Source organism: Bactrocera oleae, chromosome 2, assembly GCF_042242935.1.
Source record: "Bactrocera oleae isolate idBacOlea1 chromosome 2, idBacOlea1, whole genome shotgun sequence".
Lineage (NCBI taxonomy): Eukaryota > Metazoa > Arthropoda > Insecta > Diptera > Tephritidae > Bactrocera > Bactrocera oleae.
The window spans coordinates 5,395,969-5,423,008 of record NC_091536.1 but is presented as its reverse complement, the minus strand read 5'-3'; the positions used below and the strand labels follow the sequence as shown (position 1 = coordinate 5,423,008).

The 27,040-nt window shown below is 34.4% G+C and overlaps 4 protein-coding genes across 6 annotated transcripts in view; 1 reads left to right on the top strand and 3 right to left on the bottom strand.

The window, feature by feature from the left end:
- kkv (hyaluronan synthase-like protein kkv) overlaps positions 1-4,297 on the bottom strand; it is a 39,831-nt gene extending 35,534 nt beyond the window's left edge. For 2 of the 3 annotated variants that reach the window (XM_070107460.1, XM_036373429.2), the window contains exon 1: positions 3,406-4,297. The gene's annotated coding sequence lies outside the window, so the exon portion shown is untranslated. Of the gene's footprint in view, positions 1-3,390 lie in introns of all 3 variants that reach the window. The other variant, XM_070107461.1, reaches the window with a different exon arrangement.
- Positions 4,298-7,094: 2,797 nt separating this feature from the next.
- Positions 7,095-18,210, top strand: LOC106619028 (ubiquitin domain-containing protein 1). The gene is made up of 4 exons (XM_014236990.3): positions 7,095-7,670; positions 7,780-8,032; positions 14,361-14,601; positions 14,686-18,210. Exons 1-4 carry the CDS (start codon positions 7,583-7,585, stop codon positions 14,857-14,859), a joined length of 756 nt encoding a protein of 251 aa, XP_014092465.1. The 5' UTR covers positions 7,095-7,582; the 3' UTR covers positions 14,860-18,210.
- Positions 18,211-18,509: 299 nt separating this feature from the next.
- Positions 18,510-23,189, bottom strand: LOC118682971 (odorant receptor 83a). Its single transcript, XM_036373439.2, has 6 exons — positions 22,760-23,189; positions 20,375-20,538; positions 20,092-20,291; positions 19,426-19,717; positions 19,058-19,324; positions 18,510-18,909 (listed from the first exon to the last, which is right to left on the bottom strand). The coding sequence occupies exons 1-6, from the start codon at positions 23,187-23,189 to the stop codon at positions 18,850-18,852; spliced, it is 1,413 nt and encodes a 470-aa protein (XP_036229332.2). The 3' UTR covers positions 18,510-18,849.
- A 1,798-nt stretch (positions 23,190-24,987) lies between these two features.
- LOC106619015 (odorant receptor 83a) lies at positions 24,988-27,040 on the bottom strand. The gene is made up of 5 exons (XM_036372870.1): positions 26,447-27,040; positions 26,173-26,372; positions 25,465-25,753; positions 25,125-25,253; positions 24,988-25,017 (listed from the first exon to the last, which is right to left on the bottom strand). The coding sequence occupies exons 1-5, from the start codon at positions 27,038-27,040 to the stop codon at positions 24,988-24,990; spliced, it is 1,242 nt and encodes a 413-aa protein (XP_036228763.1).

The following is a 27,040-nucleotide window of genomic DNA, read 5'->3' as shown; positions in this document are numbered from 1 at the left end:
CCTTTTAATTTCTACAGTTGTGAACTTATATCGGTTTTTCTGGCACTTTCCTTATCATTTTTTTATAATAATTATACACTAAACAGGCTCTATTAAATTTGTAACGACTTTTGTAACACCCAAAGAAAATGTCAGCGAAATTATAAATTATATAATTGATCAGCGTGACGGGTTGAGTCGATGTAGCCATATTCGTCTGTCTGTATATATTCGTTCAGTTTTTGAGATTTCGGTCTGAAATTTTTAACACGTCTTTTTCTCACCAAGAAGCTGCTCATTTGTCGAAATCGTCGATATCCGATCACCATAGCATATAGCTGAAATACAAACTGCCCGATCAAACTGAACTGCTTTGAAGGTGACAAATAGTTGTTGGTAGTAATGGAATTGCCTAGAATGGCCATAACGGTTCTTAGAGTGATCGATCTTCGTTTTCTTCGTAAGAATCATGATTCTTCTTATGGAAGTGATTGGAAAAAAGAAGCAACAGTAATTGGCAACTCAAAGAGAGTTTTTAAAAGGTTTTCACAACATTTTCGAGTTGGAGTATAAAGGCTCTCATTAGATGTAAGTAAGAGAGTAAGTAATCTCTGGATCACGTAGCGAGGACAGCGATCTCGTTATGTTCCGTTCCCACGACAGTCGCGTCTAATAGCACAAACAGACACCGACATTCCTCCCTTCCGTACGGGCGGTAGTATCAAACCAAATTTGTCAAAATTTATGACCGTAGTTGCAACGCAGAAATCAGTTGATCTCTTTTGTTTTCATTTCACCAATGTTGTCATTGCTTTATTTGTATGCACGATTTTTCACACATTTAATTTTTCAGTTATAATTTTTCATAATGTAAATTCTCAAAACTAAAATATAACTTTTAAAAATAGTTAACCTATTTATAAATAAGTGTATTCGACTGTGATTTTAAGTTATTATAAAAATATTTCAAATATATTCAAGTTCATTTTTTAATTACTACAAAATATCGAGATTGGCAACGCTGCGTTGCAAGAGATTGCTCTCTCACTCCCAACTCACTCGTTTCTACGGAAAAAATCCAATTTTCGCGGAGGTGATTATTCATTTACATTGCGCTCTCATAAGATAGGTTGTATTAGCTGATTCGGTCCACGGTTTTGCGTCGGTGACTGTTTGTGCCATAATTAAACTAAACCGTGTTTATCGGGCCAAGGACTGTCTACTCGCCAACTTTCTATCACTACAACAACAACATGCCGTTATATCATTTCTACCAATGGTGATTACTTAGTTTCTCCAATTTTTTGGTGCTACAGTTGTCCTCAGGCTTAGAAGCTACGTGTAAGTAGAGTAATTATATTTATCTTTATTGACATAGCATTTTTAGCAGATTTTGAGATATATCAAAATCCAAAAAAACATGGTGATTCGTATTGAAATAATCACGATCAAGGAGTTTCTGTAATTTCAATACGATCCTTTGTGATAGATAGTGAGTTAAATTCGGGTTTCAATAACAAAAACGTGTTTTATACGAAATTGAAGCTTGAGCCTCGTAAATATAAACATATCTTTGCAAATCCTTGTCCTGAAATCACCTGCTTATAAGCGTGTTTATGCATTTTGAATTTGATTTAACTCTAAAGTTTTTGGTAATCAAATTTACATTACCGGTATTGCCGAGATAGACAATTTGAAATGTAAGAAACAAGTTTATGGAAACTTGCAACCACTGGATTCAGCAAAGCCTCGTCTTTGCATTTGTTTTCGCTCTGTTTTCGGCATTTCGTGTCTTTTAGTTATATCATTACGTCTACAAGAGTCTACGCGAAAACGCACGAACAGGCGACACAAGCGAATACGAAAACGGGTTTCATCAATTAAAATCAAAAGCAAGAAATATTTCGAAAAACTAGAAAGCCAAAGCGAAACTGTAAATCCATTTACAGCGCTCATGCTTATAGAAAAGTGTGACATTTGCTCTTCTTTTAGACGCTTCTGAGCTAGAAACTAAAAGTTCTACTGAAGCGCGCTTAACTTCACGCTTGAAAGTAGTGATAATGAAAGCGGAAAATATTGCGAGTTGGAGTAGCGGTAGTCTAGCAAGTGATAACTTTCACAATAACACGGCTGAGGTAAATACATACATACATACGTATATGTCTGTATGGATGTGTGTATGTGTGGATGTTTGTTCAAACACAAACCAATCAGTTAAAGTAAATATGCCTTCATACACAATATTTCTTAGAGATGCATTTATTTCTTTTGAAAATATTTATGTAAAAATTGCTAACGGTAAAATTGGAAAGCAAGTGCTGCATAATTACAAAGCAAATTTAAATAAATTTTATTGTGAAAGAAAAATCTGCACTGGGCTTTGATTTGTTACTGCCACACACTCACTCAAGGCCTGCGGGTGGTATGAGTAACGTGGAAAGATGCAAGGGAAAAAAACATGCAAATTTCGGAATTTAAAGTTTGCAAATTCGAATTTCCTTTCACCAAACACAAACGCTTTGCTTGTATTTGAGTAATTATTTTTTGCATAACTCTCCGCTATTTACGTTAATTTTAATAAACCCACAAATTTTTTTTTATACTTTTAAATTGCTGTTTAATATTTTTACCATCTTCCTGCCCTTCTGCTACTCCCTTTCACTATTTTCAAATTTTCTATCCCCTGTTTCGCTTTCCTTCACCCAATCTGTTGTTTTGTAATACGATTTCATAATTCCAAATTAAAATTTTTTTTGTCATTTCATGCACACCACATTCGCAACGCACAGGCACACATAGAAATTTATAAAAATATTTGTCTTCCATTTATTGTAGTTTTCTGCAGCTGCTTTATGCTTGTGCTTTTGCTTTGATATGCGACTTTTAGTATCACTCTTAGATTTTCTATAAAAGCATAATTTTACTTTCATTTTGTAGCGTCTCTCGGGTGTACGATTTTTCACGCATAGTTTTTCTAGACGCAGATTGCTTGCATTACTTTTCAATTGCTTTATCGCCGCATTATTTTGCAGCTTTATTTTGTATTATTTCTTATAACTTTTGTTGCTTCGCTTCTGCTGCTACCACATGTGTGTTACGTTGTGTGTGAGCAACTGCGCATGCGCGACGCACATTTCGGTTATATACATAGTGCGCAAGCGCCAGCGCCGTGTTTGTTGTGTACGTGTTGGTGTATGCGCTTACAAATAGTTATAGCAAGTAAAGTTGTAAGCGTAGCTTTTAATTTGCTTATTGGCTTTGCTAATGTCTTCAGTATGTATATACGTACAGTTCGAGAACACAAAGCCAATTTAAGTATAAGTATATACACATACATATGTACATACATATATACCTTATTTATAAATATATATTTTTAAGCAAATCCAACAACTAGCAGCCGAAACATACTTTTCTTCCGCTTACCTCGCTTTCAAGTCGTTTGTATTTACTGTCTTCACTTCGCACACAAACATGCACACCAAAAGCGCTCTGCTGCTTGTCGCCTCCGCAAAATTGCAATTTTTTTTGCACTGCTTATTCAATCGCGCACAACACTCGCCTCGCACACACAAGCGCTATTTAATGTAACTTGCCATATTTACTTTCAATTCAATTCAATTCGCTTTGTTATTCACTTCACTTTGCATTCGACACCGTTATATATGTAGACGGGTGGATATTTTAACTCAACCGCCCTTTCACTTTGCCAGAATTTGCTTCAAATTTGGTTTTAGCCGCAACTTCTTTGACTTGTTCAACGTCTGCTTTGCTTTGCAGCGTTTAAAAAATTCGTTTTACCAGCCTAAAACGCTTTCAGTACCTAAAACGCTTTCAACGCTCTCTGGTCTGATCTATTCACAAACCGTTTACCCGTTAGCGCACAGCTGTAACTCTGTTCGAGTTCGTTGTCTTCGCCGAACTAAATTGAAGTCTTTCGTTTGTCTTGTTGGCTAGCTGCGTTCGCTTGGTCGCTTGGCCGCTCATTGGTTCGGTACTAACGCACTGGCGGATTGGCTTTGTATGTGGCTAACTGACTGGTTAGCAGCTTGTTGTTGTTGTTGCTATTCGATCTGTGGTCTTCTTGGCTGTACGCCTGTGTTGTCTATATGTTGCTCGTTTTGTTGTTTCTGTTTGTCGTTCGCAGTTTTTCTACTTTGCGTCCTCTGCTTCGTCTTATTTTTCGTTTATCATTAAATTTGTTTCTTTGTTACGGCTCGCTTCTTGGTTAATTAATTTATTTTCGAGTTTAGTTGAAGTTACATACGTTCAGATATTGGCGCAAACCGGTTACTTGGAGCCACTTATAAATTAAATTGATTTATTCTTGTAAAAATACACGTATAAGCCAAGGAAAATATTGCGGGTTCTATAACTTGAAGATTTATAAGCTGAAACATTGGAATAGTTGTGCAATGGCAGAGAGCGTAACCTTGGCTTACACTGCTACGAACGTAGAAATATCGACGGATCTTAATTGCACTAAAAATTACAGGACAAAAACACATTTTTAGAAAACCGTGAACTTGGCCCTAAAGCTGATTCTTGATCTTCTAAACTTCCTTCTCTTTTCCGAGAATCGTAAAACAGTTTGGAGTGTCAAGTGTCCTCAAAGGATCTGTTATATAATTTCTGCGATGTTCATATTAGCCCTGTCAATTCTTCAACGGCCGTTAGTCATTGCAGAAGTCCACAAAAGCCTCAATCCTTCTCTTGCTGAAGCGATTTTAGGGCTCCGATTTCTTGGGATAAAGTTCAAATCATAAAAAAATAACTAATTTCTAAAAACACATAAAAAATCTTACCTTACTCCATTTCAGAGTCCATCATATCATTAAAAAATGACGTTCTCCGTTGGCAGAAATACACGAAAGACACAATCCCTCTCTAGTAGTCATATTATATGGCGTAGCATGCTTAGAAGAAATGTATCAAATGCAATATCCACCTTAGAAAAGCACACCTGAACCGAACCGATTACTTTTTGTTTTTCTTTCATTTTAAGCACTAATTTTCTGCACCTCATGCGTCATACTTCTTGTCGCAATTAGCATTATAAACTCTTTAATCCACATAGGTACCAAACGCGTGTGTATTTGTGTAAGTATCTAGTTGGTGCTATTGGTTACTCGTAGATTCCGAAACTCGGCATGTGTAAGCGACTGACTAGGCGGGTTTTGTCGAGGTCGTCTGGTTTTGTTTTTACCTTATGTTTTTATTTTCACATATCCATTAATATTGCTCCCTTTTATCTTGATTGTGTGTATGGTTACATATTTCTATGAGTGACCATTCCAGTTTCTTAATTTGAAAAATGCAACTCAATTTGAATGGTCGCGCTGGCCTGACGTTGTTGCTCTTTGGGCCAACTCAGCTGTTTAATTGTTATATTTTTTTCTTGATTGAGCTTTATTATTTCGTACTAAATTGTGTATGTGTGCATATACATATGTACGTATGTTTGTTAGATGGTCTATTGTTGGTTGGTGTTGCTCATCGTAAAAGTTCGCGGCTTGTAATCTGAAAATTAATAAAGTTTATTTTTGTTTGGTGTTAAAAAACGAGCATTGCGTGAAACATTAATAAATTTCCTTATTGTCCTATATAAATGTCTGATTCTCTCAAGCATCCCTAACCATATATGTTGTGAAAACCAAAGTGTACAATAGTAAACAATTCATGTATTTGTTTATGGTATATCAACCCGTCAGGGTTTTTTTATCTTAAACAGTATGAAGCCACTTGCTTTATATATGTACGTATATGTATGTTTATGATAAATAGAATAGAAATAGAGTAAACTAATATATTCGTTCTCAACGTTATAATGAATTCATATTTATTTAACAATTATACACACGTGTATAAATTCAACATTATTCACAAATATTAAAACTAATATTTTATTGTAACTAACCGCTAAACTATTAGAAACTGTATACAGATGTTTTACCGACTCTTATACGACCTAAATTATAATAGCCTTATTATAATCGCTGTTTTTTTGAATGAATGTGTCAAAATCGCATACTTAGTTTTCGAACGAAACTGTTTAGATTAGCGAAAAACCAGTAGCGTCGTAATGCCAATTGGGAGAGTCCATCATAGTTATCTTGGGCATTTATCGCACTGCCCGGCGGATACCACATTATTATCATAACAATCTTCAATAATACTTCAAAACATAAATAAAATATCTAAAATAATTTTTTCAATTCACATGATTTCGTTACCTGTGTAGAAACAATTTATACATTTTCCCGCTTCTATTTGAAATTAATGTCAACAGTGATCAGCTATCGTACAAAGTAACCGTAAAACATTCAATGTATTTTATTTTAGCATTTGAACATTACTTTAAGTAAGTAAAAACGCTTCTGCTTTACTGTCTCTTAAATTTTCGCAAATAAAATATATATATTTAACAGTTAATTTTTAAATAATTATAATCTTTTTTCACTGGCCGGATGTGTAACATAAAAGCCAAACAAATAAATATCAAAGCTCTTTGATTACGATTAATTCACCTCGTGGTGTGTTTTTAGATTTGCATCCGATGTTATTTTTGACGTAAATTTATGGAGCTGCCACATTATACATATTATTATGATTATTTTAAAGCTCAGTAATGTGCGTATATCTTGATGTTTCTCTGTTTCTTTTATTTAACTACTTTCTTTATACACAACGTTAGTGGAATAATCAACTAACTCAGGGAAAGCCGAAATAGGTTATGGGGATATTTTTTTGAACCGCGGCCGAGGGTGGCCAATTCGGTGAGAAGAAAGAGTACGCGGAAGAAAAATTAACCATAAATCAACATAAAATGAGAATATCTGGAAACCAAAATTTTCCGGCGGCTATAATTATATATATTCTTAATCTCTTCTATCCAATCATACCCATTTAACCTTAAAATCGTGGGATGGTATACTAAAGCTTCCCCTTGATTCTCTCCTTTACATTATTTTTGGTGGATTTTTCTTACGCAACCTATTGCGATGTTTGTTGCCAATTAATGCACAAAATACAGCCAAGTGGCCACGCTGTATGGAAATGTCAAATCAAGAAATGGAATTGAAATAGTTGAAAAGGAAAAAAATTCTCAGCGAAGATTGTGAAAATATTGCGGAAATGTTTGGTGAAGAATTTGCAGACCTGCAAATAAAATATAAGTGTAAACTACAAAAAGATTTGTTCAATAAAATTTCAATTCGATTAAATGTTTTACATTGTGCCGTTTACATTTAAAACATATCAATCTGCTCAGGTATTTAGTCGCACGGTTGCTGGAATAGTCGTGAAAATCTAAAATAAAGAATACATATGCTAAAATGCCGTCAAGTGAAGTGGTGCAACAGTAAAAAAGCAAAGCACACAGCAAATTCGAAAAAATAAAAATAATAAATTCCGAGTAGAGTGTCAGTAAAACAAAACACGCGCCGCGCACTCAAATAAAATTTGCATTTCCAAATTGAACCGATATTTATTTCGTTATTCCTTTCAATATTTTCGGTCATACACGGTCATACGTTCGAACGTGTTTTCCGGCGCTGTTACGTTGTTTTGGTGGACGCGCAACACGTAAATTATATGCGAAAATATGGGTGGTTGCATTGGCATACACAGCACCGACAATGAGACAGTCAGTGTGTCTTCAGCGAGTATATCGAGGCCACCGACAGGCGCGGGTGAGTGAACGCGTTTATGACTGCAATATTATCCACCAGTGCAAGCACTGCAAGATAAACTAACATACACATATATTGTGTGGCAATCTCTATTCTTTTTCGTAATTAGGCGGCGCCCAAATAGGTCCATCGCGCAAAAATCGCCCACTGTGCAATGAAACAATACGTTGGCGTTCCGATGTGCCATTGACGGAGGGACAGCTCCGTTCCAAACGTGATGAATTCTGGGATACTGCGCCGGCATTCGACGGTCGCAAAGAAATTTGGGATGCGCTGCGGGCAGCCACAAACGCGGCGGAAGAGTTAAATTTTGAAATGGCGCAGGCAATACTGGACGGAGCGAATATATCGGTGCCCAATGGGTATGTTTGCAATAAAGTAGTGCACCATTATTTTGTCAACCTAATAATTCATTCATATGCATGGGTGATTAAAGAAAGTGATTTAAGCAGACTTATAAGTAGTTTTTATTATGTGGCGAATTCTAAACGCCAACTGGTATTAGTAGCTACTTAAAGCATAACAAATATTGCAGTATGAACAAAATAAAAGCATGTCATGCAGTGTCTAAGTATGTCGCGTTTACGCCTATACCGAACATATTTAACCTCGAACTTTATTTTACCTCAATTTCATCATTTTCTATATTAATAAGTCCTGACTTCCTATTACTCCTTGACACTGTAGGTCGTACGAAAATTGAGGTATTTATTCTTTAACGCCGTTTAACCATAGATAATACACATGTTAGTATATAGCTGTCGGTGGTGACAAAACCTTGAAAGTAAATGCTAATCGCTTTCTGTTATAGTTTTGTGTTGTGATTATTAGAAATTAGATTTGTTGTTTCCCCAATTATTGTCGGAGCCGTTTATTTGGATACACATATGTACAGATATACCGCCTAACTACATAAACAAATGTCAAAATCGAAAATCAATATATATATGAGTAGAATTAGCCTGTTCACTAACACAGTACTCATAAGGATTATGGTTAGTGGTAGGTCATGAAACACTAATCAGATGCCAATCTCTTCTAAATTTGGTAGTGTCGTCAACGTCCGTGTAAATGCTTTATTCCTGACCAACGACAAGCAAATGCTCATCATTAAATAATATTTACTGCAACATTAGTGAACCCGCCTAAAATAAATGTGTTTTAACGTCTCAATATACACACACATATACCATTAGTTTGACGCCAGTGTCGAATTAAATAATACGGTAGCTTAAATTTAATTATTGTTTTGCTATTATTATATATATCGGTAAATTTTTAGTTTTGTGAAATGCTACAAAGAGAATAGTGTAAAGCAGTAAATATATATGTAAACCCAGGTCGTACCGGTTACGTAGACTCCATTAAAGTGGAAAATACAGCTACTTAAGCCATAATTTTGCGTGTTATTTATTTATACTAAGCGTTATAACTTTCAGTAAACCTTTATAATATGGTTAAATCACATAAAAAATTATTTGTACTACGGAATACTTTATGCCCTCAGATTGTGCACACACTTAACTCTAAAAGCACATCAATGTGCAAGTGTATATAAGTAATAGTATATAAATCATAACTAAAAATTATCATTTACATTCAATTACCAAGTTAATCAGGTGATAAAAACTTATACAAACAGCCGTTGAACAGAGATTCGATTAGTGAGCGCTTATCCACCTAGGCACATGTACTTAGACATATTGTATATGTAAATTTGTGTATGATGTCAAATTGTAATTTTACTCGCTAATATCATATGTAATTCGTACATATACGGGTGTAGATGATCATAAATATACATTTTCCATCTCTTCTTTGAATGTCATTTGCTACATTCCTAACATATTTTTTTAAAATTTTTATACCCTGAACAGGGCATATTAAGTTTGCCACGAAACCACCGACAATGGACCAAAATAACATATAGCAACCATTAAAGCTGATCGATAAAGTTCTTGTATGGAAGACTTTTTTATTTGACAAAATGTCTTCACAAATTTTGGCATAGATTATTGTCCAAGGTAACGTACTAATATCCGAAGATACTTTTAGAAGTAGATCGCATCACTATAGTATGAAGCTGGCATACAAACTGATCGATCAAAATAAAGTTTTTGTATGGAAACCTTTTGGATTTAACAAGATATCTTTATGAAATTTCGCACGAATTGTCTAAGTCAACGCTATAATCTTCCAACACATTTTTCAGATCCGACCACAATATAATATGTATATCCAAATCACGCTCTTGTTGGAACTTTTTTTATTTGTGAAAGGTATTCTTGTTTGGCGTAGTTAACGTTTTTTCTTGTTTTTTTTCATTTTTATTTTTAATTTTTACTTATTGTATTAGCACCAAAATCTGCCTAAGTTGTCGCACAGCGTTGCTGGTAATTTTGAATTTTTAATTTATCACGAAATTGTTTTTGTATTAGCAGTTTACTGGATTTAAGGTTTTGTTTTGGTTTTTTCTATGTAATAAGTTTTCTGCTCCTAAAGAATACAGCTCAATCGCTAAATGGAAGTTATGCTCGCACTTAATTACTTTTGTATTTATTTTATGACAACGAAAAGTATTCAATACGGAAATTAAAAGTGATAAGATAAAATTTAAATAAAATTGACGACTAGCCTTAAAAAACGCTGACTGTGCTGTTTTGGTGTTTCACATAGCAAATAAAGACATATATTAAGCAATATATAATATGTATATATATATTTTAAAATTAACTACAATACTTCAAAAGCAAGAAAAAAAAAACAACAACATTATTGCATATAATCACAACACGTTTAGCGAGCAGAGCTCAAGCTAACGCTATTTTGAGTATATGCAAGTTTTCAATTTCGAAATTTAAATTTTGAAATTCTCTGCAACTTTTAGTATATTTAAATAAAGAATTGGTAATGAAGTGTCTTTATTTACTATTGAATATAAAAAATAAAAGTACTCTTATCAATATAGTTTCTATTGCTTCTTACATTATTTCCATCCTACATAGCTGCAAACGCTTTTTTCACTTCAAATAAAGTTAATATATAGTATAGTACATAAGTTATATCCTTCTGGCATTTCTGTGTTACTTTCCCACTATCATATTAATATTGCATGACAATTTTATTGATTCCATCGTATGACGAATGCACAAACTTAAAGGTACCAAGTGCCGCCCAATAAACCTAATCAACTGCCCAGCAGTGGTGCTATTTTGAAAAGTGTGAACTGCGGCGTATGCAAATAAAAGTTTTAATTCCATTTCATTATCGACAGCTAGTGTGAAGAGTTTACCTGGCGCATGCCATAACTTGTGGTGTATGTATGTGAAAATACATTTGACAAGGTCACTGGCTGTAAGTGTACAGCATGAGTAGGCTTTTTCCGGTAAACAAACTTCTACATAAATTAATAAGCGTGTGCAAGCTAAATGTAAGAAACTATTTTTTATAACTATAAATTAATTTTGCTCAAGCTTATGTTTTGCACTTGTATAGGAATGAATAAACTTTTTGAATGCAGCATATGGCTTCCTCTCTACATTCAGTGTACAAGATAAACCCTTAAAATTATTGATTCGACAGTTACAAGCTGCCTGGACAATTCCCGGTCCTTGCCTTGGCCCGCAACTGGCTTTTGGTGCAAACTTTTAACAAATTTGCCATACGTCAGCGTATTGTCGTAAAGATTGCAACCTTAAACTCAATTCGTGTTTAATTTTGGCCACAGCGAGATAAGATTGCGAATTGCATGCGATAAGCGTGTGGGTGCATTTCTTGCATATGAAATTTCTTGCTGAAATGTTGTTAAAAATTATAACAAATTTTTTTTTTGGAGATTTTTATTTCACTTTAGGTTTCAATGTTGTTTGAAACGCTGATTTAGAATCTATAGATTGAGATTATACCGAATTTATACCTTTTGAATGTTTTGTTTTGTAACACGATCAGTCTATTAGTGTTTGAAAATATAAATAATCCTGTATGTACGGTACGGTGAATATGCACCAATTTATTCTTACCATTGGTGTTCAGAACTAAACAGAAAGATTGTGACTACATATAGAGGAACGTAAAACCGCAAGACCCATAACCATCGCTTCAGCATAATAATAATGAATAATTTTTTTCGGAAAATGCCGTTTGTCTTTTATAGTAAAGCATGTCATATTTCTTGAAGATAACTCGTCAAATAAGAAAGTTTTCCATACAATAACTTGATTTTAATTGTTCAGTTTGTAGCGCAGCTATATGCGATATCGGCGGCTCCGACAAATGATTAGTTTCTAGAGGAGAAAATAATATGTACAACGTTTCGGATCGATATCTCAAAAACTAAGGCATTAGTTTGCATATATAAAGACAGACAGACGGGCATGGCTAAATCGACTCAGCACGTCACCCAGCTTATTCATATATATAGTATATGGTCTCCGTGTTACAAATTTTGTGGCAAATCCTGCTCAGGATATAAAAATACATCTATTGTACTTCTACAAAAACCTGGAAATATTTGTATATGTGTATATAACACACACATTGCTATATTTCTATAATACCACTTTCTTCGATAATTATCGCTTTATTGTCGGCGATTAAAATAATAAATCATCGCTTTTAAAAAGCCTGACATATATGTAGGTATATGTTTATATGTATATGTACATATGGATCTGTGTGTACTGTATATTTATTATTGGACAGCTGTTCACACACTATCTTTCATTGTAGCAATATAGTTATAAATTGTTACTATTGATTCGTATCAGTGAAAGTTAGTTTTGACTGTGCAATTTAATCAGAAATTCGTTTTTAGCAATAATTTATATAATAAAGCGGAAATTCCTTGCATCATAAAGTCTTGGAAAAAGAAAACTGTGAGCTTTTGAGGAAAAATACTGAGGCTTTTATTGCTAATTCGTATTTCCCGTTATTGTTTTACAGCTAAAAGAAGAGATTTCGATAAATGCTACTTATTGAAATCGAAACTGTCTAGCTTTTGTGCCTAGCTCTGCTATTTGTTTGCTACTTAAACTACTTCTTTAATTTAGTTGCAAATTTAGTCGACTAGCTTACTGTTCATACACATTATTAATTAAGCTGCGACACAATTAGTGTTTGACAGTTAATTAAAGAAATAGGAAATGTAGAGAAAATAAATGTAGCAAACATAAAGCAAAGTGGTTTAAAATGAATTTGCATCAATTAGCAAATTTCCCTTTTATTTTTATAGGTTGATCAATTAAATTGAGCTCAATTATTTAAGGTTACCACGTGATATGTAGGCAGAAAAATTCTGCACTCAAGGCACAACATTTTACTTAAAGTATTATAAATATTTTAAACCTCCAGCTAATTTAGTCAATTAGTAAATTTTATGGTGAAAATGATAATTGAGTAACTTAAATTACTTTCTATAATACCAATTAAGCAAACTTTAGCGTAAAATTTTTAGTTGAAGTTGGAAGAGGGTGTTTTGATGTTCTTAATTTGTGTTGCCCGCAAATGACCACTTTATCACTATCCGCAAGCGTTTGAGTGTCAAACTTCCTTATATCATATTTAATTTTTTCCTTTTTTCATAAAACACACAGTTTCTACACTTTTTTTGTAGAAATTAAAAATTATTTTTTACTTGTTGTCGTGCCAACATGGTTTTTAGTGTTTTTTTTTTTGTAAATTTGATACAAATTGATAAGCAATTAACTACAAATTGGCTTCTATATGCTAAATTTAGTCATTATTAAAGTTTAAATTAAGACTAAATTTCAATATAGGTTCTTAATTGGCAATTATTGTTTCACATATATTATTACCTTTGACAGTTAATATTCAACACAAGCTTAAATGTAGCAAAATTTTACTAAAGATAAAGAGAATGCGTTAACGATAATACCCTTAACAAACGATCCCATACAAGGACTGGATTTTGATCTTTATGTTTGTATGAGAGCTACAAATATGCTATAGTGGTCCGAGTAGTCTTAAACAATCCATTCCAAGTTTCGTGAAAATATCTTGTCAAATAAAAAAGTTTTCCATACAATAACTTGATTTTAATCGTTCAATTTGTATGGCAGTTGTATGCTACAGTGGTGCGATATCGTCGGTTCCGACACATGAGCAGCTTCTTGGGAAGAAAAGGACGTGCGCACAATTTCAGATCGATATCACAAAAACTGAGCGACTAGTTCTTATATATACAGACGGATGTCCGTCTACATGACACGCTGATCATTTATATATACACTTAACAGGATCTGAATCGTTTACTTCTGGGTGTTAAAAACTTCGTGGCACCTTGTTTAGGGTATAAAAACATAGCAGCTATGAAACCTTAAAACTTAAAAATTGGTTATAATATCTAAACTTTAGTTTAGAGTTAATCAAATGTTAATTAAGTTTCAAAAATGTATATTAATTGTTGAAAATTAACAATAATTTTCTAAATGTTCTTCATTTTCATTATATGTAGCTGTTTTGTGCTGTTGTTGTTATATCGGCTCAGAGTTAGAGCCAATAATATAACCTAAACTGATACAACACAGCGGAACCTACATCAAACCAATGGTTCAGAAATAGCACGCTCTATAGACACATCCACAATTTTGTTGGATATATCCTTATATCACAGCAAAATTTCATATTTAATATTATATCATTTCCCTTTTTTTATGTTATTCTCCTCCACAGTTACCTTACAGAATGCTACGATGAACTCGGCACACAATACAAAGTGCCAATCTACTGTCTATCTTATCCTATAAATATCGTTAAAGAAGAGAATGGACGTGATTCACCAGCGGAATTCTCAGAGCCCGTCGACGGTGGCACTGAAGTATTTCTAAAACTGCGAATATCGTCCACAATGTCGGATGTCAAATTACCAGTATATTCAAAAGACACTGTGGGACAGTGCAAAAAGAAATTGCAGGTAAGTGGCCACCCCTATCCCTCTATATATATACATACGTACATTTGATCAAATCTTGATTTCTTCACTTTCTTTGCGCTTTAGGCTGTGGAAGGCATCGACGCCTGCTGTCAGCGTTGGTTCTACAGTGGCAAATTACTTGGCGATAAAGTGCCCATAGACGAGTGCAACATACAGAACGGCTATGTCGTACAGGTCATTGTCAATACGGAGCATTATAATCACGATATTAGCACAATTATACCGGTTGCGAGCTAGCCAAGTGTTTGCGCTAATGCAAAATGTAAAAAAATATTAGCAACGATTATAGCAACAGCAGCGGCAGCAACGACAATGTCAATGCGAACGCTAAAAATAACAACAACAGCAACAACAACAATGTCGAAAGCCCAAAACAGATGTTCAATGTAGCGGCTGTGTTACATTTGCATACATCGTAGTAAATATATTTATAAACAATTTTATTATGAATGAGACAAGCAAGCGACATGTAGCAGACGAACTGACGGACGGACAGACCGACAGACAGCATTATGCATGTAATGTAAATTTCAATGCGTTCTGCTAGATACGTGTTGTGCATAAAGCGCCAGGCTCACGCGAATGTGTGTGGGCGCGCACTTTATTGTTGTTGTAACATGCAAATCGTCAACGATCGTTCACATAAATGCGTTAATTGTTAATTATAGGTGTTTTCTTTTTTTCGTAATAATTTCTATTATAGCATCACATTTTACTTTTGCTCCTTGATTAGACATGCATATGTATGTATGTACGAATTATTGTAGTTGGTACTTGCGAAAATTGAGAAAGAGAGACTTTTCGAAATTGTGCTGCTGAGCGTCGTCATTTGTTAGTTAGTTGCTGTTGTTGTTGCCTGACTGTTCTTGCTACGCCTTGAAGCAATGGGCTGTGCAGCAGATATTACACACACACACACATACACTTATATATATACATATATATTAAATATATTGAATGAATGATTGAAAATGATTGAAAGTTATAAGAATATGCAAAATTTATAAAAAAAGGGGAAAAAAGCAAAAAAAAAAAAAAATGAAATAACTTATTTGAAATAGAAGAAACTGAACTTGTTAAATAAAATAAAGAAATTAACAATTTAATTTTTCGAAAACAATAAAAGTAAACTAGCAATTACTAGAAGCGTATGTAGTTCTAGCATTTTCTACTACACTAATTGTGAGTAATGCTTAGTAACTAAAGTGTAAAACACAAAACGAAAACAAATACTTTCTAAGCATTAACACTTCGAAGTTAATATACGAGATATACACACACAACGTTTGCAAAGTATAAATACGTAATAGTGTTTTTGTTTTGTATATTTTGTAAATAATGCTAGCAAATTTCGAACGACGTGAAACGAACAAATGCATACCGTTTTTTTTAATTCAGATGTAACACGCAAACATTTTTGTAAGACAAAGGTGGCTTTAGTTGTCGTCATATTTATATGGCTATTAAAGTGTTTATTATGTATGAAATTGGTTGTTAAAGATCACTTTGACGTCATTGAAATATGAATATAGCTTAAAAGTAAAGTTCGAAAGTTTCGAAGTTAATTTCGAAAATGATAATGAAGTTTCGATTGTTATGAACATGAAATTAGATAATATTGGAAAAAAGTTTTTACCTTATTATGCATACAATTTCGCTTTTTATTAATTTTTTTTTAAATAATCGAAGCTTTTTGTTAATTAAGTTTCTTCGGCCCCTTTTCAAGTTGGAAGTAGCTTAGACAAATTTAGCGAAATAGTAAAATATTGCTCATATTATTTTCATTTATTGACATGTGCATCTTTTCAGTCTTGTTATTTAAATAAAATTTAATTGTTTCCGAAAACACTCCTCATTGTATTTCGTAAATTTTATCAGTAATGCCAATATTTGTAAATAAAAGAAAAATATGTAGTTTTCAAACGTTTTACTGCTTCTTATCAATTTCGAAAGTGAGTTTTTCTTTCTTCGATTTCTTGGATAATATGCTTATTAGTGTGCTAGAAAAAAAAACAACAATAAATTCCTATTTCGGAAATTCGATAATCTAAAAATTCGAAAGTTATTTTATCAGCACTCTAATTGCCACCCCAGTCGACATAATGAACATAATAAATTAAATAAAAAACAAAACAGCAAACAAACCCGATTTAAATACTTACATATGCACATATCTACGTACATATGTCATATACTAAGAGTATCGGCAATAAACAAGAACATACTGAGACCAAACGAAAAGCTAAAGTACAATTTTGGTTATAACCACGTATTGATTCTCGCTCGTATTCTAAAATCCCAATGTACCTTAATTTATAATTTTTACCAGCTGTAGGTCCACAAGCAAATGCTTACACACATACGAACACAAAAGAAAATATGTGTGTATTATATATATGTATATATATAGATATATATTATGTATAAGTTAATGTACTGCATATGTACATGCTGCCGGAAGTTTTTTTTTTAAATTTTTTTTTCCAATTATGTTACATGCTTGCGGCCTAACGGTATGTATCTATTCAAGTGTATATAGGTATATACGAACTTATTTGTACGATATACGAACGCCATTACGCTTTCAATTAGGTTTAATTAATTTAATATATACATTTAATGCTGTTAAATTTTAATAATTAGTACGAACAAAAGATATTACATAAGCAGTTTGCACAAAGAATGCAATCAGCGATTGTTACACAACGACGTTATGCACTGCAAATGAAATACGAAATGAAAATGAGTGAGGTTATGTGCATTTGTATAGGCTTAATTTTTACCCAGAAAGTTGACTATCATATTATGTCTGTATAGTTCACTTTTCGAAACTATTTTGAAATTTCGAAAATTGGCAAAAATTGATTTTTGAACAAAGTACGCCCTTAAATCGGTTCCAAACTGATAGAAAAAGCTCAAAGATGTGCACTGTTAACCTATTTTGGCACACATTGCTTGCGATATAACCTCAGTTATGTATGTCTGCGAGCACCATTCATAGTGTTCAAACTGATTTTGCGCTTTCTCTCTCTCTGGTGTATCGTGCTTCGCGGACTGCAAAAGCTTCAATTGCATTTAGTGTCTTTTAACGCCCACTTGCGCATATTTATGCAAAAAGGTTATTTATAAAAAATAAAGAATAAAAAAAAAACAACAACAAGAGTAATATTATAAGTTTTGTGTATGCATTGCTTTATAGCATACTAAGTGTGTTTATAACTATTTATTAACAAAAAGTAATATGTTTGTATGTATTTTAATTATAGTGTTGCAATTTAGTACATATTTATTAATTTTAAACATTTTCCACTCCCTTTGCTAAACAAATATATGCGCTCGACATATAGGAGTAAGTGTTACAACATTTTTCTAACTGTAAAAAAACAACACATTGCGAAAATAATTTATTCGTTTAGTAATGAAGTAACGGACTAATAGTAATTGTAATGGAGTTTTAGGAAACAATAAGAGCATGTAGCATTTAATGCGTTTTAGAATGCATTTATGAAAATTATATTTTTATTTAAATATAAATTAATTTAATACACTGAAATAAACAGGCAAAAAAACCCGTTGTATACGAAATTACTTTTATTTTGGCAATAACTGAAACAAACAAAGCGTTAAATGAACACGGTTGATTTAAAAAAGAACACTTCTAGTTCTCTTCCCTTTCCATGATTTATCTTTCAATGACATACGGTTCGACATAAACAATATAGACCGGTATTTACCATATATGTATTCGGCAAAGAGTTGTTAACACAAAAGCTTTAATTAAAATTATTTAGGACATGTTAACTACCACTAAAACAAGAACAACAGCAAGCACTTCCGATCGGTTGTGTGGGTGGAAGAATAATGTATGTTTAATGTACCCAGATCGCTGAGTCAAAATCGCTAATTTCAAAGAGTTCATTAAATCACCAATCCATTCGTTTTTATACCCGTAGAACAGATTTCTGGTTTTGTAAACCTTTAACAACATAATTCAAATCGCCTGCGGAAGTTCAACGGTTCAACCGAACCGAAGTTAAATGAGAAGCAAAATCGAATATTCAAAATTATATTCCATGCGTTGTGAGTAAAATAGTTTAGTGCTTTATTGAATATTTCTAAATACGAATTGCTGACTTAGGCACCCTAGTAGACATTTGTCTACAGAATTGTTCGATAAAATATAGTAGTGCATATAATTCTTCCGTTAGCCTTATTAACAAAAAACTTTCAGTCAAGTTCATCCATGTTACGCAACAAAGTAAAGAACGAGAACGATGTTGTGATAATCTGCAATGAGAATAATAAACGAGTTTTTTAATACTAAAACTTATTCCTGTTTCCAATGTGAATTAAAAACAGCTTATATTTCAGCTGTAAAAGACTTTTAAAAGGAGTTGTGACCTTATTATGGCTTATTCTAAAAAAAACTGCTTACCTCACGAAACTTTTCCAATCGTAACGGAAAAACTTTGCCAGCCGTGAATTCGAACGGCTGTTGAGCATTCTTCAAAAATAAGAGATAATCGGCGCGCACGTCACGGAGATGCAAGTACCAGGGGCTGCGTAATAGGGCCTCGTCGCAGCGTTGACTATTCACATAGACTATCTCGCTGGCATAGCAAATCATAAATATTTCCGAGACCGCCAAAAACGTGTAATGACTTATCGAAATTACTTGCAGAAAAGTTTTGCCTTTTGATAACTGATCCGAAAGCAATTAGAAGAAGCAAAATTAAGAGAGATAAGCACTGCATGCAAGTATAATATATACTAAGTAAAGCTCGTACATATGCGATAACTCACTTTGCCTATATTAAAGGCGCACATGCAAAGAGTGAGCGTGACCACAAACGTCTTCACCAACCAAACTAAATTAAATAGGCTCTCCACTTTACGCAGAGCATTCAATATAAAAATATGTTGTTTGACACAGGACTCTAAAGCGTAATAAAAGGCTTCTCGAAAACTCAGAGGCTTTACGGTATCAGTTGGATTCAGTACATGAGGTAAGCAATCCAAATCAAAAGGTAATTCGGCTGTAAGAAAATATTCATTGAGCTCCTCATCTGGCATACGTTCTTTATCTCGTAATTCTCTTGATGCGGCAAATTGAAGAAAGAAAAATGTTTTTTTTCTAAATTAGTTAGACACAAATCTCGTGTTTATCATTTATATATTTGAGGAGCTAGACCTACATACGCAGGATTATTTTTATAAAAAAGGGCTGATTTCGATTAAACAAACTGTTGCAAAAGCCGAATAAACTATTAAGTTAAAAAATATTACGTAATGGGACTTAATTTGAAGAATTTTGAGACCGCCTACAATTGAAAATATCTTATTGAGGGTTAGCATTTAATAAATTAAATATTGGTATGTGGGTAACAAATAAGAGCTATATCAAAAATCATTGATGTACTAAAGTTGGGCCTTTTTAAAATATAACCTCTAAATAAAGTTCATATTTACATTAATTCATTTTTGTTTGCACCCATATAAATGTAGGTCGTGGCCACTATATTCTTTAAACTGCAGTTTAGAATATCGAATTGTCCGGAGAGTAAGAAACAAGCTGCTATGAAGTAGACACTGCTAACCAAAAATGTAGCCGCTAGTTGTAGTTGCGCCACGGTTTGGAAAGTGTAAGCGATTTCATAAATAATCGGTGCCTGAAAGTAAAATTGCCATATATATATTTACTTATACAATATATTTTTTTTGTAAGTGTAAATTGATGCAGATTCTGTTGAACCTTATAGTCCACAGGATACCAGCAGGTCAGTGGCAGCGTACGGTCGTTGTAGATAATTGGTAGAAAGAATCGAAATATTACAGCCGAGAGACAGAGGAGTACGTATGTTCTTATGCCTTTATTGACCTGATACAAGCAGCCTTTCATGGTGACGTAAGTAAAACCTTTAAAGAAATACAAATGTGATTGAGGATAGGATTGCATACACTATAGATACTTGTAGGAGTACAAATAACTTTCCAATGTTTGAGCGATTAAGACCGTATATTTCTGTCGCGAGGTTTAGTTAGGTTTTTGGTTATCAAGGAAATATAAATATGGTGAGTTAAAGTATGGGGTACATGAATTGTAGTCGCCATAGCTTTGTAGGAACCTAGAACTACATTTTTGTTTATATAATATACATATCATATGTCTAATCTGTCAAATCGTGGTATACTTTCCTTATCCATTAATACGGGGTTAAGAGGTCGATCCCAACAGGAATCTCACTTGGACAGCTCAGAACGACGGTCCGTTGTATTACCTAAAACTCCTATATAATAGGTAATAATTCGTTGAGACAACTTGCGTCCATCAAGACTTTTAGACTTACTGGATGAATTCCTATTGGACAATGTCCAGTAAAAAGCTCTACTATTTGTGGCAAGATGGAATTTGCAGTAAGATGAAATTTGTTAAGGGAAAAATGTTCATAAAACCTCTTGCGTTCTACTCTAGGCCGAAAGGATCTTGGGGTCGCACAGGAGCGGGTCGCCTACCAGCTGCTACTAACGCGAGGTCCATTAGTCCAGTTCTAGAAACAAGATGACGTTGGAATTCCAAGTCGGTTCCATTCCAATGTGAGCTGGGCAAAGGTACCCCTCTGGCTAGTTCGTCGACTTTGCAGTTGCTAGCAACTCCGCTGTAACCAGGCACCCAAACGAGCCTGATGAGGAAGTAGATTGATGCTATTTGTAGTGAGGACAGACACGCCTTACTAGCTTTGAGCGTATAGTTATCAAGCTAGTATCGCCGCTCTGCTGTCGGAGTGAATACTGACCTCCCTCAAAGAGGCTGCACTTCGTAGCAGTACATCTACTGCCACCTTAGAAGCTGCTACTTTTGCCTGAAAAACACTACAGTGGTCCGGTAGCCTAAAACTAAGATTGATAATATCTCATATGTGGGCAAAGAAAAAGCTGCCACGAGTAGCTTCTGTGATGCCGTATTCCAAGTTTTTAGGAATTTAGTAATATAAGTATGTAGGAGGTGAGAATTTCGGCGCGTGCTTGTTCGGACCCCCTCATATGGTCAGCTTCCCTGAGCTTTGGAGCAAAGCACCTGCCGGCAATGTCTAGGGATGCTATGTGCAAAATGGCATTAAGTACTATTGTTAGTGTAGTCCGCAGTGCATCAGAAATACTTATGATGGCTTATATTTAGTCACGTTGACGCTTCTTAGCAAGTGGAGCCTTTTCAAGCGGCCTCCACCAGACGGTTTCGTATAGCCAAAACACCACCTTTGGTAAAAGTCCCCACATTTTCCCTTTAGCTCTTCTACAGCAAGATAGATGTGGAATTATGTACATATGTATATATGACCAGGATGATGAGACGAGTTGAATTCAGAGTGACTGCCCGTCCGTCAGTCTATCCGTTCGTGTAAGCGTTAATTTGATTAAAAATACTATATTTCGATGAAACTTTTTACACATGTTTGCTGGCGCTATGAGAAAGCTAGTATTACAGATGGAATCGGACCAAAGCCGAGTCTATAAATGCCGGTGATCGAAAACCTATAGGGCTATAACTAAACTCCAAAGCGTGTGTCAAAAATCGGTAAATCGGGTCAGTGCCTTTAGTAAGCCGTATAAGTATTTCCGAACTTTGCGTTGACTTTGTACCGTATATATGGGTTAATCTGTGGGACATCTTAATGAAATTCAAGAAAGCTTCTTTTCTTGACATTAAACACGTGCGCAAAATTGAAAATCGAAACCAAATTTCACATAACCCTTAATATACCTATGAATATAAAATCAGAGGACATATTTTTCTGGTGAATTGCGAAAGTTTAAATTTTCGGTTACACTCGAACTAAGCCTTTTTTAATTTTTTTTTAATTGTCCTAATATAAAAATGATTAATCAAACTGAAAATAAATTATTGTATTAAATTATTAAAACTGTACGAATTTATTTCTCGATAATATTGTATATCGTTGCTATTACATGCTATATGAATTTGAATGAATTACATATGAAGTTCATAAAAATATTTTCAAAATTCTCTACTCAAAATAGAGGTGCCTAAATCGGTTCTATCTGGGGCGAATTCATACATCGAGTAAATTCTGTTGACGTGCCGAAGTTTAAAAATCTGTATTATTATGCTACCACTTACCCACAGCTGAATGAATTACGTATTCCTCATTCACGAAATCCAAAATTCCATTGACGAGTTCGAGGTATACACGTCGAAAAACAACCTTTATGATAGTAGTCCAAAGGTACAATAAAGCTTGTAAGCCCACACTTATCAAAAACTCTAAATCGCCACTCTCATAATTGAAGTAAATAGTAAAGATGAAGAGCACTAACATATGAATCACCATTAAATCGAGAAATATTTCCAGAATCAAATTAAGTGGCACACTGTAACGATGAAAGCGGCGCGGCAGAAATTTGTCAAAGGGTATTGGCCGTATCGCTGATACATACAAAAGCCAACGGACATATCGGAACAGATCGCAACGCTTCTCCTTCGATATGCAGCCGTTCCGGTTGGCACAACACTCGGTCTTACCGATATTTCTTTTACTTGCTGGAATCATTTAACGGAAACCCATATCCTTCAAGTCACTTACTATTTTCTAGCGGTTAAGAAAGCGCCTCTTTAAGGGTTTTTGCACTACTTTTAACTGATGGAAATTCGAGGTCATTAAGCGTAGTTTATTCACACCTCTGGGCGTAAGTGCAACTAATGACATTTTAATTTATGGTTAGTGCTGAAAAGTGTTGTGTTTATGCACAAATAACGGTGTTTTAATAACTAGTTCCGTTGTGTGATATTCATTCTGAATTATAACAGTAATATTAGAAATCGCATTTACCAAACTAACTTCGATCCAACGGTCTGTAATGCTAAAATAGTTTATCAAATGGATAATTCAGAAGGTTGAACACTCACTAATTGGTCAGGTAGTTTAGAATCGAACATCTGAATCTTTCTTGATTGGTTAAGTTTCCTCTGTTCTGGATGGATTATCCAAACTTGTGATCCAGACTTTTCGAATCTGCCAAACCGTCCAAACCTCGGAGTACTGGTGTTCTTTCTCTCTGTTTTGAGTATAGGAACTAGCTTCTACAGGTTGGTTGAAAAGTTTTTGCCATTCCTATAATGACTTTCCGGAAGCTCAGCAAGATACCCGTATACGGCTGTAATAGATTCTTCATTCGACGAAAAACGCTTTCCACGAAGGACTGTTTCAGGTTTCTGAAGAGGTAGTAGTCGCTGGGAGCAAAATCTGGTGAATACGGTGGATGCTCAAGCAATTCGAACTTTCATTCGTTGAATTTTGCCATAACCTTCTTTGTTGATCGTAGTGACTTCACCTGCTTTGGAGCTGAACAACCAGATTCAGTCCACTGTTAACGTTCTTGATCATGGTGGTAGTTCCAAGTCGCATCCAATTAAATTATTTTCCATATTAAAAAAATACTCTGAATAGTAAACTTCAAATGGCTTGTAAACAAAGAATTATTTGACAGAGTGACGTGTAACTTCGCATGTGTCGTGATGTACCAACTTGAAAAAAAATTGGAGCTAGTAGTACTATTTCTTGGTGCGAGCAGAACCTTTGCAATCAACATGAATATAACAGTGTCCTAAATCTTATTATTTCCGCTCTTTTGGTCGGTTGTAATCGATTGAAATGCATTTACCGTTTCACATTTAATAATTTATAATTATTATTATTACAATCATCACATTATAGAGTTTTACGTAACGAAATGTATGATAGCGTATAATAAAATGTTTGGTTCTACCCGAATTTATTCCTCAATTCCGAAGTTAAGATTTAGCAAGCGTGTACTCTTATCTAATAGCAACTGTGTATTTAAAAAAAAATTGTTTGTGTAAATAGGTTAATGATTCTTATGAGCACCAAAGGTAATGAATCCAATGTATTGAACGAATTGCTACCACATCCACCGTATCCACCGTTTACTAAGACCACAAACGATTTACTCTCAACAAGGAAATGAGAGAATGTTCTCAGAAAAGGACATGATGAGGTTATCGCCGATCCTGACTCCCATTTTGGAATAAAAGACATGGAGAGATGGAATTATAAAATTGAATTTTGATATGACAAATATTAATATTAAGAGCTTGCTTCACTCTTGTTGCCGAATCGTCTGAATATTTGCGCTAGTTTGAGATGACTATTCAAACAAAACTGGCGAAACCAGTAAAATTTAAAAAAGGTTGCCGTTTGTTAGTTTCAGAATTAAAGAAAGTAGTTATCTAGGACCAATTTTTCGATAAAAAGGACGTTTTCAAACATTTTCCTACGTACTATTTATTATTTTATTTAAAAAATTTCTCAAAATTCGAAATTTAGCAAGTTAATTTGGCTGCGGTTGTCTCAGGTCCATCTTTTGTAAAATAGTTAAAATCGAGAACGATGTGGTTAATATCTGAAAAAACACAAGAACAACAATTAGAATAATTTACTATAAAGAGGATATAAATGGCACAATACACTGCGAAACTTCTCCACATTTAAGTTGTACATCTTGCCACCGGTCAATCGGAATGGGCGCTGAGCGTTGAGTATAAAGAATAAAACATCCTGCTTTATTTCATTAGAATGCAAATACCAAGGGCTGCGCTGTAGAGCTTCATCGCAACGTTTACTATTCAAAAATATAATTTCGCCCGCATAACAGATCATAAACATTTCCCAAAGCGCCAAGAGCAAATATTGACTAAGCGAGAGCAGGCGCAGGAACGAGTTGGCGGCTGTGGACTTAAAGTTTTGATACAATATTTCACGGTTCTACTTTTACCTTATACTTGTATATATGTATATGAGCGCCTACCTTCACCCAAGCAAATGCGACTAGGCAAACTAGCAGTGTCACTTCAATAGTTTTGAGAAACCACAGATAACTGTAGAGATCCTCCAGCATTTTTAGGCCGTAGAGTATGTAACGATGATGAGCAATGCTGGGTCTAAGGGCGATTTTGAATGCTTTGTAAAATTTTTCGGGTTTCGGTGTTTTTACGTCCAAAAGATGTGTTATACAGTCGAAATCGGTGTTGTATTCCTTGGCGCTGTAATATTGATTAAGCTCGTAGTTGGCGATGTTTTGTTTTTCTCTCAGTAAGCTGCTTGTATGGGGCATAAAAATAAAGTTATAACGAACAAATCCTATTTAAAATGATAGACATCCATTGATATGTAATAAAATGATAGACATACAAGGTCATATATATTATGTTAATCCAGTATTATGGCCGGGAACTAAGATCGAATCCAGATCCCTAGATTGGAAGCACTGACCTATTATCATGACTCTACTCAAGTTTGATTATTGTTTGACATTTCAACTCCAAAAGAAATTACTATATTGGAATCGGGTCTTTAGTACGGTAGTACTGTTAGTACAAAGTTACTTGAGAGCTTAAAAAAATCGAACGATTTTATATTAAGAGGCCTGGTTTTCGTATGAAACGTTACAGTTATTGCGGCTTCATTGTCAAATGATTACACATTAGTTTGTCTATGCACTGCAATCTAAACTTACAGAAGTTCCGATTTCGGTTTTCTTAGAATTAGATATGTAGTAGCCAAAATATTTTTCAGACTGCAGTTCAGTATATCGAATTGACCAGAGAAGAGCACCGATACCAGCAGATAGAAAGCACTCGTACCACCGAAGGCACCAGCAATTTGCAGCTGACCCACAGTTTGTAGAAAGTAAATGAGCTCGTAAACAATTGGTACCTAAACAACGATTCAACGAGTGTAAATATAAATCAGCGTGTCGTCTCGAGAGAATCATATCTACTTAGGCCTACCTTATAATCGATGGGATACCAGCAGGCTAGTGGCAAGCTGCGATCTTGATTAAAGATGGGCACGAAAAGCCAAAAAGTACTGCCAGCATAACAGCAAATCATAAATATCGTAGTGGAAATAGTCGAAAAATTGGCGCTCTCATTAAACGTAACGTAGGTGAATCCAGCCGCTGACCGCGTTCTACATTTCTCATTCAAATAACGCATTAATCCTTTTACACGCTTGGGTTGGATACGTTTAAAGAAGACTTTAATGCCAATTGCCCACGTATAGATGACCGTCTGGATCATACTACTCACTATTAGTTCCAAATCGCCTTTATCTTTATTCAGATATATGGTGTATATAAAGAGTATGTCGATATGTAGCAATGTTGAATATAAGAACAGTTCGTAGGTCCAGTCCAAAGTAATGGCGAGAAACCGTAGGCGAGCAGGGAAATAGCGCTCTAGTGGCAGGCGATACATGGCTGTGAACCATAAATTCCAACGTATAAATCTGAACAAATCACGTCGTTGTATTCTGTGCGTCAGACATCCTTCGTGCACCGTTGTGGTGAGATCAGGTTCTTGCTGCTCTTTATTCGATGACAT

Coding starts and splice junctions, on each gene's coding strand:
- LOC106619028 (XM_014236990.3), top strand. CDS start 7,583: ATGGGTGGTTGCATTGGCATACACAGCACCGACAATGAGACAGTCAGT. Junction 8,033..14,360: donor AATATATCGGTGCCCAATGG/GTATGTTTGCAA, acceptor TCTCCTCCACAG/TTACCTTACAGAATGCTACG. Junction 14,602..14,685: donor AGTGCAAAAAGAAATTGCAG/GTAAGTGGCCAC, acceptor TTTGCGCTTTAG/GCTGTGGAAGGCATCGACGC.
- LOC106619015 (XM_036372870.1), bottom strand. CDS start 27,040: ATGTCATCGAATAAAGAGCAGCAAGAACCTGATCTCACCACAACGGTG. Junction 26,373..26,446: donor GGTATCCCATCGATTATAAG/GTAGGCCTAAGT, acceptor ATCGTTGTTTAG/GTACCAATTGTTTACGAGCT. Junction 25,754..26,172: donor AAACCGAAATCGGAACTTCT/GTAAGTTTAGAT, acceptor CCATACAAGCAG/CTTACTGAGAGAAAAACAAA.
- LOC118682971 (XM_036373439.2), bottom strand. CDS start 23,189: ATGATTCCAGCAAGTAAAAGAAATATCGGTAAGACCGAGTGTTGTGCC. Junction 20,539..22,759: donor CGTAATTCATTCAGCTGTGG/GTAAGTGGTAGC, acceptor ATTTCTTTAAAG/GTTTTACTTACGTCACCATG. Junction 20,292..20,374: donor GGTATCCTGTGGACTATAAG/GTTCAACAGAAT, acceptor TTTTACTTTCAG/GCACCGATTATTTATGAAAT.